The 14,303-nt window shown below is 38.1% G+C and overlaps 1 protein-coding gene across 3 annotated transcripts; it reads left to right on the forward strand.

Moving 5' to 3' along the window:
* The first annotated feature begins 2,553 nt into the window (after positions 1 to 2,553).
* On the forward strand, positions 2,554 to 12,277 carry LOC120105929 (uncharacterized). 3 transcript variants are annotated; one of them, XR_015969241.1, is made up of 5 exons: positions 2,554 to 3,417; positions 10,806 to 11,002; positions 11,140 to 11,403; positions 11,821 to 11,896; positions 12,007 to 12,277. XR_015969241.1 is itself a non-coding variant. In XM_039118715.3 (3 exons), the coding sequence occupies exons 1-3, from the start codon at positions 2,554 to 2,556 to the stop codon at positions 11,258 to 11,260; spliced, it is 1,182 nt and encodes a 393-aa protein (XP_038974643.1). In that variant the 3' UTR covers positions 11,261 to 11,481. The 3 variants fall into 3 exon arrangements, 1 of the variants encoding a protein (XP_038974643.1); XR_015969240.1 differs by lacking the exon at positions 11,821 to 11,896; XM_039118715.3 differs by lacking the exons at positions 11,821 to 11,896; positions 12,007 to 12,277 and having other exon boundaries at positions 11,140 to 11,481.
* The last annotated feature ends 2,026 nt before the right edge of the window (positions 12,278 to 14,303 follow it).

Genomic DNA, 14,303 nt, shown 5'->3' on the forward strand with positions numbered 1-14,303 from the left:
TAGAAAGTAAGGAAAGCAAGCCATTAGAGTTCTTTCGAAGAATTCAACATCAAGGATCAGGGTCTTTGGAGCTAGAGTCTTAAACCTAGTTCCTATGTGGATCAACGTTGGAGGGTGAGCACTTGGGCACCTAGTGGAAATTCTGTATATTGGATATAGTGTTGTAGATATTCCTTTATTCCTATATTTATATTTATTTGTTTGATTGTTACCATTAAGGTGATTTTGGCTCATTAGGGTTTGATGTAACGGGATTTTATTAAGAAATTTTTTGAAATCCCGTGCTTCTGCTGCGCCCGTAGATCGCTATGAAATCCTACATGGAGAACCTGGGAGACACAAACTAGCCGTTAGAAAGTGGAAGAAAGTCGTTGGAGAAGTTCTGCAAAACTAGCCGTTACGCCTCCTAGCAGTTTTGGAGTCGACTCGAGCAGACCTTGAGTCAGCTCAAGTACTGTTCGTCTGAAAATGTGTTTCTGTCTTTCTTTGTGGGAGTCAACTCACGAATTGCTTGAGGCGACTCGAGAATTGCTTGAGTCAGCTCATGAGCTACTTGAGTCGACTCAAGCTCTGTGCCAAAGTCACCATTTGTGCCAGAGTCGACTCGAGGCTTCCAAGAGTCGGCTCCTTGACTATTCTTTTGGCTTTCTCTTTGAAAATCATCAGATCTCTTGCTATGCTTCCTACAAAATAACATTTTTCTTGCAACACAAATATTAGTAATTATAACACAAAGTTTTGTGATCATCAAAATCAATTCTAGGATCAACAATAGTTGTGGAGCAGCGTGTCAACTGCACCTTGGTCCTTGCCAATATTGTTAGATTTGAGCACCTCCGATCCTTGTTGAACTATTTGTGCTCTAGTCCAAGCATGATTCGATGAATTTTACTTTGATCAGACCGACCGAAATGTCGGGCACTCTTGCCTGGTCAGCCCTATGAGGGTATTAAAATTAGGGTTCTATTTTTGGAATAATCATGATAAATTTTGATTGAAAAATAATTTTTAAATAACAGAATCTAAGATGGATTTTTGAGATTTATTAGATCTGTCAATTGGATTGCATTCGAGGTAAGTAATGTAACCTTTTTTAGATTTATCAGCAAATTATAAATATTTTCTTGAGTCGAATTATTCTTGATTTATGAATTTTATGCATGATGTTATATGCCTATTCCTAGAATATTGTATGATTTCGATTGAACGTATTGGTTTTGATATGGATTGTGTTTGATTGATTTTGATATCACACCTTTCAATTTTGGATACTGAACATGTTTTGAGAAATAAAGGATTTGAATTGACATAGATTTGGACTCGCAGCCGGGCTATGTTGAGGACCCGCCAATAGGGGCTAACATGTTGGCACTTGTCCACCACAAGAAGATTATTCGGTGATATGACCCTGCCACAGAGATATGTGGTCATAGTTCTTGGCTGTTAAGTTGAATTTGATAAATTAAAAGAAATTAATTTATAAACAATATTTCAATTTTGACACCGCATGCTTTTAGAGCTAAAATATGAAGCTAAGAACTAATTGAATTTCTACCTGGCTATGCTGAGGATCCCGCCAATGGGGGCTAATACGTTGGCATATGATTTGTCTTGAAGGTCGTATTTAAGATGATTAGTGACATATCGCCAGCAGACCAACGGCCCTGAAGGACTTTGCTGTAAGATGATGCGCAGCTTACTACAAGAAGATTAGTTGGTGTTATGACCCTGCCATAGAGAACATGTGGTCATAGCTTAGGATCGATAAGATAAATTGAATATTTGAAAGAATTCGAATTCATGAAAAAAGAATTTTTTAGAATTTAAGAAAGATTTGATTTGTATCTTAGTACTGCATATATACTTATTTTCTGTATATTATTGCCTGATTTATCTAGCTAGAGTGTTCATTGCTTACTGGGTTGTTTAGTTCATTATACGATTTATTATTTTTTTTCCAGATTCAGAAAACTAGACTACAAGGGTTTTCAATATGAGAGAGCGATTTGAAAAACTCTGGCACAAGCTATTCTAGATTAGGGTTTATTTAAATTGATGTTTTATCTTAAAACTATTGTTAGAATTGTGAAATATAGTAAGTTGTGTTAGTTAAAAAAATAAAGTTTGCATATTATTAGTTAATGATTCTGCTGCATAATTATGATATCATGTTGAGATGCCTTGAATACTTGTGGGGAGAGTTCTTTACGAGTGTGCAGTGGTTGCTACAACCCCCGACTCGTGATCTCGAGTCGGGGGCATGACTGGTTGACTTGGTGAGTTTGATGAATTAAATGGTTAGATCGGGTCGAAAATTAAATTAATAAATTTATTTATTTATTTATTTGTTTGTTTTAAAGAATGCGTAGGGTGGAGGGCGAGGGTAACGGCGGGTCGAGCGGGGATGCCCTATCCCCCGATCTTTGCTCTTCGGCGCCTGGTCTCAAATTCAAGTTTCGTTTTGCCGCGGTTTGTTTCTTTCGTTCCGTTTCTTTTTTAATTGAATTGCCCAGCTGAAATCCCTGAAGAAGGGGAGGAGATCGATAGGAAACCATGGCCACCAGCAGCAAGCCTGCCTTCGACGGCCAATCGCTTGAAGAGTTCTTCGCATCCTTCGCCTATAAAGGAGGAGGCGGAGGACATGACGATGGTATCAGGAAGAGGAACAGCAGCGGAGGAGGAGGAGGAGGAGGAGGAGGAGGAAGGGTTGATAAAAGAGTAGGACAGGGATGGCGCCTCCTCAGCCCTAACAACAGCAGCAGCAACAACAGCAACAACAACAATACTCCTCCTCCACCACCACCACTACCATCATCGTCGCTCCAGAGCACTACCAATAGGAAGAAGACCACCATGACAAGACCGGCGAGCATCCTCAACGGCCTGTCGCCTGCCGAGTTCATTGCATCCTTTGCCTACAAAGGAAGAAGGGTTGATGATAGAATAGGAAAGGGAGAAGACCTCCTTAGCCCCGGCACTCCTCCTCCACCGCCGTCTCTCAGGAATAGGAAAAGGAAGATGACAGCCGCCTCCACCACCACCGTCAGACGGGTCACCCGTTTCTTCCCCTGTCCTGCCGAGAGGTTTGTCGTCGTTGATGTCAAGAAAGATATCACTGGGAAGGCGAAAGCCTCATCCAGTGGCGCGGCCACCAGGAAGAGGCCAAGGACGACGGGCAACAAAGGCAGGACGGATGCAAACAGGCAGCCGCAGAAACGCAGCAAGGGGAGGAGAAAGCGGCGCAGCATCCAGCTATCTGCCGAGGAGAAGTACTCGGACGCCTACAGGAGAGTCAGTGATCACGATATGTGGGATGCTCCGCGGTCATCCCACAACCTCCTGCAAGAAAGACACTGCTTCGATCCCTGGAGGGTCCTGGTTATATGCATCCTGCTCAATGTAACAACGGGCGATCAGGTAGCTTCCCTTTTCTCCCCCAAAAGTTTTATTGGTGAGATGAGTTGCCCTTGCTTGCATAAGGAAGATAACAGAAAAAGTTTTATTCGTTCATTTGCAATGAGTACCAAATTGACGGAAAACCTTGAGAAAAGGCTTTAAACATGAGCAACGAAGTAGCCTAGGGACGTTAGAAAAGATGCCTAGATGTTTTGTTGTCTGCATTCTTGAATTTTTATCACTAGATTTTGGGTGTAATTTCATCACTTTCTAGTTGCCTTAAACATCACTTTTGTGTCATCATATCAAACCTTATTTCTTCCACTCTCCTCTCCAAGCCAATGTTCTGCTTGTGCTATCGCCATGTTCTCCTAATTTTGTTTTGGTACGACCATTGCATGATTTTGCCAAATATATTTTCGAAATTTGAGGTGTTCTTGATGTTACTGAAGGTGCTAGTCTCAGATGCCCTTCATCAATTCTTGCCTAATTTCTCTGGACTTATTTTCCTCCTGTATTCCATCTTCTTTTCTTCTTTAGCCCCTCTCTTTTTTTTCCTGTTTATAAGAAGAATTTCAGATCTTGCAAGATTTGGGACTTGAAACATATCAATTTTATTTTGAAGCCTTAGAGCTGCTAAGGCTGCACTAATATGTCAAATTAGTTGCTTCATGCGGCCCATTCATGATTCTCAAAATCAAAATTTTATCATCCGAACCCATGTCGGTGTTAACTGGGCCTGGAGTTTCCTTGATGGAAACATACAATTGCAAAGTTCCTATCGAAACTTGTGAAAATGTATAACTAGTTGTCATTGTTAGAACTAAAAAAGAAACTAATTTATCCACATCATGGATGAATTGCCACATGCCATTGCATGGCCTCTTTACATGAACTTGCTTAGGAAGAGTAGAGGTAATGTATAGAAAGGGCTGGAAATGCGCTTGGGCTGGGCTTCGGGCTAGGCCCGACAAAATTCAAATTGAGTTTGGGCTTAAAATGTAGAGCCCATTTGTTTTTTGGGCTGGGCTCGAGTATGTCATTGGCTGAGAATAATGTATCATGCATCATTTACATGTGCTATAGGAGAAAGCCAAATTTTTAACTAGATTATTGCCTTGTGAAGCAATATTATGAAATATTAAATTTCAATCGGGTCTGGCTGAATCTATTCTTGGCCCAAACGGATAATTTGGGCTAGGCTCGGGCTCGGGATTGAGCCTGGATTATCCAAAAATTTTGGGGTCTAAGCTTGTCCCGAAGCTCGAGAAAAAATTTGGGCCAGGTTCGAGTAGGGGCATGGCCCAATCCGGCCCGGCCCACTTCTAGCTCTAATTATTTCTTAAGTTATATGTTGTCATAAATCACTCTCATCAGGTTCTCACCATATGATTGTCTTTCTTCTTTCCTATATGGGTAGTAGAAATGCCCATGCAACAGTGGCATATAGTAGTCAACAATTGCTGTGCAAGGCGGTGGTTGTGGGCTTTTCCCTCTTTTTCTTCCCCTTCTCATTCTAGCTACTTTTTTTTCCTCTCTCTCCTTCCTTGCCTTTCTATTTACTAATTTGATGTGCTAGCATATTTTCCAACATGGACAGATGGTTTGTGTGGCATTGCTTCTCCCAAGTTGGAATCACCTTATGTACAAAGCAATCCTCCAATCATAATAACAGAATAAGGTAATATGCTTATGTTTGTTGGCCTTGGCTAGTATCTAATTATCACACAAGGTCATTCTGTACACTTACAGGCCCTTATCACCTTATCAAAATAGTTTTCCTAATGTCTATATTGTTTCCTTACATTGCACTTTTGACTTTGGTTCGTATAGAGCCACAAACAAATCATATATCATCAGCTTTCTATATCTGTAGTTACGATCATATAATTGAGGGTCTTAACCTCAGCTACGAATCTAATTTGTTCGTGTTTGAGATTAGAATCTTATTTCTCACATGATAGCCCAGTATTAGATATTCATTGATTTTGAAAAATTACTCAAGACACTTAATGACATCCCATTGCTATAGGCATGTCTGTTACCTTCATTGCTATAGGGGGCAAGCCATAGGAACCATATTGATCCTTAGGGATTTAGAATGTAGAAAGATCTGCGGCGCATATCTTATGGAAAGTGGGTTTAAGATCAAATGGTTATTAGATCCGATTCATCATGAGCCAAGAGGGTTGGGCTTTATTTTAGAAGAAACTTCAAGTTTGCCCTCAGTAGTTGAAAAACAGACCGGATATTTATTTAGTGTGTGAGGTGCTACATGTGTATCATGTGTGTGTCATTGCACTCATGCATATATACATATGAACATATATACATATGAAGATACATATATATATGTATGAAATTGGTGCCATGTCCTTAGTTTTCTAAGCTTGCTATGTTAGACACTTTATGACACATGGGCATTTGCCACTCATGTGTTGTGTCCAGATAACAATGCAACTTATGTTATAGAACACCACACAGGCCTCCCAAATTTTAAATCCACCTCATTCAAGTGCTAACTACACTTTCAATACAATTGAACATCAAAGTAGTGTAAATATTTCTTTAATCAAATCAACCTAACAAAGGAAGCTTTTTTTTCCTTCTTAAAAGTTAAACAAGTAGCTCCGTTTCTCTTTTTAGTGTAACTTTCACCTTTTGTAACTAGTTTGTTTAACAAGGTTGGAAAATTTGTGACTTTGGTCAACTTGCACGCTTAGTTTTATGACTCATGTTAACTTGATAGCTAAGGCAACTCATGTATATAGACATGCATAATTTCCTTTATTTAATCACCTAATCAACTTTTAAGTGATTTAAACATCTATAATTAATGATCTAGTCATTTAATAACAATGGTTAAATAAAGACATGCACAAGCACATATATGTATGTATATATTTATATACACATGTATGCATGCATGCATGTATCAAGGTCTTAAATAATGCGGGATAGGGTTGTCCTAGTATTTTTTTTCCATGGATGAGACACCTTTCATACCAACACTCAGGATGGTAAACGACTCGCCCCATCTCGGCCCATTCCTGGTGGACATCAAGCTGCTTCACCATTATTTAAAAGCTTGGTACCATGTATCTATATGTATACATGCGTATATAAAATATGATGATGAATTATTTGTGAATTTGTCAAGGTTTATGGTAAAATCTTATACTTAATAGGTATGTCCCTAAATCCTAATGCTCAAACTATATGTATGCATGCAAGCATGATGCACATAAATGGATGGATGGATGGATGCATGCTTGCATGCATGTGTGTATGTATGCATTTCATGTATGGATGCATGCATGCATGTATGCTTGTATGTATATATGTATATATGTACGTATAAATGATGCCTGTAATCTCGAACACAATGTGCCTAGAGTAAATAGGGAGTTTTGGAGCTCCATATATTTGGGTCATCGCATTATGGACCAATGTGAATGGATTGCGCTATCCATAGTACTATGTTCCTTTGTTATCAAGATATTTTGGAAGCAATGTTTTCATGATGACCTATACTAGCTTGTCTAAGAACAATGTCTATTGACAAGATTTTCTATCAAAAGTGGTTTTTTGTTGAAAGGTCTTAGAACCAACATCTTGCTTTCCTTGTAATCTTATCAATCCCTTTCTTTCCAATCCTTATTGGCAAAAATGTTTGATTTTGTTCGTTCACCACACCTAAAAGTGATGGATGCACAAATCTTGTGTAAGGCGGCCTGACACTATCCAAAACTTTATGATGGACAAGGTTTCCAAGTGGGATGTGTAGGTTTAGGTGGAAAAGATGTGGATCTTCCTTCCTATGGTTTGACGGATGTCCCTTTCGTGACTTCACTATCGAATTAGTTGTCTAATTGATTGATCTTTCTTCTTTGGAAGACCATACTTGGAATTATGCTCTTGTAACAGTAATTTTGCATCAGATAACCTTCATAGTTTGATAATTGTTTCTTCTCATTGAAGAAGATATCATCTTAAACTTTGTATGGATTGGGTTTGCAATGAATACCGCATTGATGCAAGACCTAGAGCTAGAGTTTTGAACAAATGCGATGAAGCGGCCTAGGAATTCTGAAAAAGAGGCTTTAGATGTTGTTTGCAATTCCGAATTTTTTGAACACTGTTTAGATTTTAGCTCTAGTTCAAAAACATTTGAATATTATTAGCATTGACATGCTACAAACTTCAATTTGACTTCACCATAATGAACATTGCTTTTACTAGATACTTGTAAATGATCTCTTTTAACAAGAATGTACATTGTACAATTTGCAATGATAGTTGTAACCTTTGTTTAATGCAACATGTAGATTACGTGCAATATATTAAGTCTTTAGTAGAGCCATTTCCAATAATCATGTCTGGGATGTCCCACTCCTTTTCTTCGGAATGAGCACGGAATAGGATTCATGTGTGTAGTTGTTTTATAGTGGGCTTAGAGGATTTACAAAAGATTAGTGCTTATAGTCAAGCATTATTGAATAGCCTTTGATGCCTTTCACGAGGGATGATGTAAAATCTGAGTAAACAAAAATAATAAAGTGGAAAAATGTTGAGATTTCTTAATAGATTTCTTCAATAATTGCGTCATTTCTAGACTTATAATTAAATCTTGAAATGTTGTAAATTATATAACAAAAATATTTCGTTTTTATTTTTTAATGATATTAATTTTCTATCTTCTCAACATTTTTATCTTAGCATCAGAACTTCAAGTTGGTTTGGTCAACTTGTGAGCCAACACGGTGCCAACTTGATTAGACTTGACTCAATCCATATTTGAAGACTCGTGGATTGGGTTGGGTTCGAAAATTGGACCCGATCTAAAAATCTGGGTCAGATATGGATCTTTTTGTCACCTAATTGAATCCTAATATCATTCGGGTGTAGTGTGGGTCAAGAAAGGATGGGGCCGATTCAAAATGAACTCACCTAAACCCGAACATTTTGGGTTTGGTTCGGATCAATGTTATCAAATATAATGCAACCCTTAACTCATGCCCTTTCTAATCTTTGTCCTCTCGCAGCCAAGTTTTCTTAAGTCTTAGCTGGTGTAAACAATAATATACAACCTAATAAGTGTCAATTTAAGTTTCCCATGATGCTTGGCTTACTATGGGTATTTGAACCCGAGTATCCAGAAAAAAGCAGAATATTTGATGGAAGAACAGGGGATCCTTTTGAACAACCTGTTCTAATAGGAAAGTCCTATATCCTAAAATTAATTCATCAAGTTGATGATATTTATTCTGGATAAGCCTGGTCCATCCTCGTCTCTAGCTCCGACTGCATTGTGTGACTAGGCAGCTTCGGGAGGTAGCGAGGTCGTGCTGCTTGGAGAATAGCCCGTAAAAGAGTTTTTTTCTGCTAAGCATATAAAGGCAAAAGTAATTTCCTTCCCTGACTCGCTCGGACACCTCGCTCAAACACCTACTTCCAGATTAGATGGACGTTACCCGCTTGCCATATTTAAAATGTTTCCCATAATGGCTTGGTCTCCTTTTGGATTGCTTGGCTTATTATGGTAGTTTGGATAGATTATTATGGCATCTTGGGTGGAATTTGTTAGTTTCGGTGCCGACAAGGCAGTATGAATTCTTCAATGATGCCATATAAATCCTCCTTGATGAATCGGTAAATCAGATGAGGTCATACAAATCCTTCTTCCTACGGATATAAATAAGACCACATAATTTACTTGAGGTCCTTTGGCCAAGCGTCCCTATATTATTATTGTTAATTTTAATGAGGCCGCATATACCACTTACCAAATGTCTAAAAAATTCTTCATCAATAATTTGGACAAGGTTGAATGTAACACCTCTCTAGAGGTCCACATATAACTTCAGGTATGGTATTCATTTTAGTTATCAATTCTTTTCATACGAAGAATTAACTTTTTCTATTTGATATAAAATAAAAAATGGATATACTTTTATTTCATTCCTTTTAAAATATTTTAAAAAATTACTATCAAAATAATTGAAGATATCAATTAATTATACGTATTTTGTATATATCATATAAGTATTTTTTTTAGAAAAAGAGGATGGCTCAAGATTATTTTCTATTTATGTTGTAATCGAAGAAACTATAAAAGGTATACCCATGTGTTTTGAAGGATATTGTTTAATATAGAAGATGTATCACTAATTATTCAATTCTTGTAATCACGTTATGGTTCAAAATTGACTCCATTATTGTTTGATTGTGAAATCAAAGCTTGGTGAAGGTTGTAAACCATGAAAAAACACACCCTGGATGACTTTGTTCCATCTTGATGATGCTGATGTCGAAGCAGGTTGAAGTTTGCTACTAGCTGAATCCTATATTAATTTGCTCAAATTGATGAACCAGGAAGGCTATAAGAAAATTGAAGGGAGGGTGGGAACAAATTGTTATCCGAATTGATAGCAAAGCCCAAAAAGAAGGCAATGTATTTGCCAAAGCTTACTCGGATTTGCATGATATTGATCATGACCATGTGGAAGAATAGTTGGTACCCATCAATCTTGATCATCAGGTCAAAGCTTTGGAAAGTAGGAAAATAGCCATAACTATGGTAAATACAACGGACCTTCGACATTGATCATGACTTCCTTATTGACCATGGTGGAGCAAATTCGGTATACAAGTACGTGAGCATGTATGTTGCCACAGCCAACCTACAATCGGATGCAAGTGCACTGGTGATGCTGAGAAATTATTTGGTTACTCTGACCATAGTAACACATCGTAAGTGATTGCATAACCATAAAAGAAGAAACGAACAATGTTCCGATCTGTTGCTCTGTTTCCTTTCTTTCGGTCTTCCTAAATTGACCAATGGCAAGATCTTTGGGAACTTTATGTTCAATGTTCTTCAAATCCTCTTTTATGCTGCACCATACTCCAACTGTTGGAAATAATCTGATGAGGGCAGATATATCATAGAACCTTTGGTGAACGCATAATCTTAAAAGGATAAGATAAAGTGGGAAAACAACTTGGGTGCAGAGTTGAATGGCTTAATGGGAAACCTAAAAGTTCAAAAAAAGAAAAGAAAGGAGGGAAAATAAGCTGCATATATAGCATACCTGATATCTGGGTATGAACTGGATTTTCTTGTTTGAATTAATTCTCACCCTGCACAGTGTTCTTGCTTGCTAGATTCCTAGATAGGTTGCTGCTGCTCTTTCCTTAGTGACTGGCCAGAATGAAATGCTGATATATACATGCTAGAGCAGTAGAGAGACCGCATCCCCCCTGCCCCCCATAATAAAGACTTCAAAAGGTCTTTTTCTAATATGGAAAAACTGACAAGGGAAACAAGTTGCAAACAAAAATTGAACATGCATATAGATTGTACTTGTCATGGCCGTCGGCCGATTCATGTGTCACCTCGGGTGCAGGTTCGAAAAGTATTGCCAGGTTTTTTCCTTCTGTTTCCTGATGCAAAGTCCGTGAACAAGAAACTGAAGGAGCAGATAGCGGATAAGTTGCGGAGCCTGGGCTTGCAGTGGAAGCGTGCTCAGTTGATCATTGATCTTTCTGAACGTTACTTGGAAGGTGACTGGACTCATGTGACCCAGCTCCCTGGCATTGGCAAGTGAGTGGATCTAACTTTAACTTCTTTGTTTCCATCAAATTAGTTGAGGTTAGTTTTTCTTGTTCAATTTCCCCAACATCTGGCTAGAATATTCTAGTGGGCTGACATGTTTTGCTGCTGTCTTGTCTACTCCACAGGTATGCTGCTGATGCATACGCCATATTTGCTGCAGGCAAGCTAGAACAGGTGAAACCCCAAGACCATAAATTAGTTGAATACTGGAAGGAAGTTGGCGAGATGTTATGCAGAAAAAGCTGACCGTCACCAGTCCTTTTGGAGCTTAGTTTTATGTTTGTAATGGTGGATGTTTTGTTTACTTTTGAGGTGCCAGTTGGCATGAACGCTTGACAGCCAGTTAGAGGCATCTGAGTTCTCTCTTTTGATGTAAGGAATGACAAGAGGTATGCATCTGGTTTGGCTTTATCTAGTTTTGTAAGCTATGATTTCGTGCGTCTATGGTTCAAGTTGCCGATTGTCTCTATGCTGATGGCACTGCTTGGGTTTATGTTATCTCATTGGTTAGGTTTATGCTTTGGAATTACTAATAACTAGTTTGTGTCGTATGATGCATGTGAGAGGACTATGTTTAGCTCTTGTTAAACTATACATGTACTACATGGGATGACTGATCGTATGTGATTTATTGGTCGAAATTGGACTTTGTTGCTCTTCATTTTTCTTTTTTATGTTGGAGACTAGATTTTTCCCCTTTCTAGATAATTGTGAAATTTCTCCCTCAGAAGTGCTTGATGGCATTTGTAAAGCACTTACATTCTCCAGTTCATTCCTATTCATTTTCCATTTGTCACATTTGTCAGGATTCCCATTTTGATACTCTGATTGATCAGAATGAATGGAAGCATCCACGTAGTCACCGTCACTATTTTCCATAAGGCACGATCCTGCCTTGGATAATGATTCATTTTGAGACAGTTGTGCTTCTTCATTAGTTTGCTTACCCTGTGCATGGCAGGCAATTGACTGGGGTTCTTGTATATTTGCAGAAACTTCATCAGGGTGTTTACCGTGCTATGATCCATCTTCTGTAATTATGAGTCTAACAAAGGAATCACTTGCAAGATTACTAAAAAGGGCATGTCCCCTTTACTATCATTCTTTTCATAGTTTCCTACATCTATATCCTTGACACAGCACAGTACTATAAATAGCTTGCTTCGAGCATTGGCATTAGAATAATCTTGTTTCTCTTTAGAAGCAACCATAAATGTTTTGGTTAATGCTAATCGGTTAGAAGCAACTATAAATGTTTTGGTTAATGCAAATCAGTCAGAGCTTTCTGTATGTTTGGTGGCAGAATCCATATTGGCGCTACAGGACACATCAGAATCACAGGACAATGTTTGATGTGCAACTGTTCATCACTTCCCAATTGATTTGCCCTGCAATCAGTACCAGGACCGGGAACTTGGCTGCCATGAAACAAAACATATGGTTCTAGGGTACTACCTGTAGATGGAACCATAGATTCATCAAGTAACCTGGCAACTTTGATGGAATATCAGCAATGAATTGAGGAAGAAGTCTAATTTTCATGCATCATCTCATTAAAAAAAATAAATGCATGCCCCATATACATATAGGGCCACAAAATAACAGATAGGTCCGTATAAAGAAAACAATCTGAACAAGATCCTCAAATGACAATATGCAAATTAATCCTACCAACATAAAATAATAAAGATAATATAAGTCAATCCAACCACAACGAAAGTGGGTGGACCGTCCTTCTGCGACGACCGTGATCCCGTAAAATAATCAGCCCAGCACTAGTGTCCGCATCAAAATAACATATGAAAGATTTGGTACGACAAGCAAGAATTCGAAATAATATCAGCACCAAAATGAAACGTGTGACTTTAATTAGCATATTTTATCGGTTTCAAAAACATATTTACTTATCAACAATAACATACTTAAGGATGAACACAAAAGGCCAAGAAATGATTTCCGTATATTAAGGATAGCAATAAAATAGACAAAGGTTGCAAGAGAATCAAGATGGTTGTCTTTTTCAAATTTATATCATTCCTTTCGTACACTTTATTCGCTTGTAAGTGGAAATGCAAATCACCCACTTGGAAGCAAAACACTACCGTATGTTTTCAAATGCATACGCTGAGGACCAGTGAACATCTGAAAACCAATAATATAAGCCAAGACAGTTTCACCCTACGTTCCTATGCAAGTGCAATTATATATGACAGAGAATAATTAGGAACAACACAGTTTTGGATAGAGGTTCAACTGAGCCGAGCCGAGTCGAGTAGTTAGAGGCTCGAGCTCAACTCGATTCAAAATAGTTAGACTCAAAACTCAATTCGAGGTCGAACCAGTCTTAATATCCAAGCTCAAAGTTGATTCAATTAGAAAAAAACAATACTTGAAATTGACTTGTCTCGACTCGGATATCAACCAAGCTATATTCGAGCTCAACCTTGAGCTCGAATTCGAGCTCAACCTTGAGCTCGAATTCGAGCCTTGGTCATAATTAAAAGGTATAGACAAAAGTTAGAAGTTAGGTCAGATTTAAAAATAAATATTATATTTTAAAATATTAAATTAATAATATATATTATTATAAATATAATATTATTAAAAATATATATAGTCGATTAGGCTCACAAGTTTCATGTCAAATATTTTGCTACTCGAGCTTGACTCAAAAAACTATTCGAGCTACTCAAGATCGACTCAAGGTTGGTAATAGTCGAGGCGAGTCGAGTCAAGTTTGGATCCGAGTCGTACTCAATTTGGGGCCTACTAAAAATTTGAATTTTTCTGTATTTTAAATGTTATAATATTCGGTGAGTTTGAGTAACTAAAGTGGTAAATGAATTGAAAATTTTCGCCATAAGTAAATATTCCAGACATTTTATTTTAATAACTCTTGAAGATTCCATGTTCATTATCTTTAAATTTTGCTCCAAGCATGACTGTAGACATTGAGAAGTCCTTAGTAGAATTTCATCACCCTTTAAGATTATCCAGCATCTATATGCAAAAAGTGGCATGTGCCTGCATCCATATTGGTCTGTAATGGGATTATGTGGCTTAATTGGCTGTAGGTGATAGCTTAGCCAGAGCTAAAGAAAGGCGACATCTTTTCGAAGTAGTTTATGTTGAAGGAGAGGCAGCAGCAAGATGAGAAGAAGGTTTATGTGATGACCATGCACATGGATGAGAAGGTGGTGGCTCTCCATCTAGGCAATTTAGGGCGTGCTCGCCAAGCTCACACCATCCCAGGCTATGTACATCAGTGATTGGCAACATCAAGACAGGG

This window comes from Phoenix dactylifera, chromosome 10, assembly GCF_051530095.1.
Source record: "Phoenix dactylifera cultivar Ajwa chromosome 10, Ajwa_hap1_PhDact_Kaust_v1.1, whole genome shotgun sequence".
NCBI lineage: Eukaryota > Viridiplantae > Streptophyta > Magnoliopsida > Arecales > Arecaceae > Phoenix > Phoenix dactylifera.

Excerpts from the sequence above, each read along its gene's own strand:
- LOC120105929 (XM_039118715.3), top strand. The coding sequence starts at position 2,554 with ATGGCCACCAGCAGCAAGCCTGCCTTCGACGGCCAATCGCTTGAAGAG. Across the intron at positions 3,418-10,805 it reads ATGTAACAACGGGCGATCAG|GTTCGAAAAGTATTGCCAGG; the intron begins GTAGCTTCCCTT and ends CCTCGGGTGCAG. Across the intron at positions 11,003-11,139 it reads CAGCTCCCTGGCATTGGCAA|GTATGCTGCTGATGCATACG; the intron begins GTGAGTGGATCT and ends TCTACTCCACAG.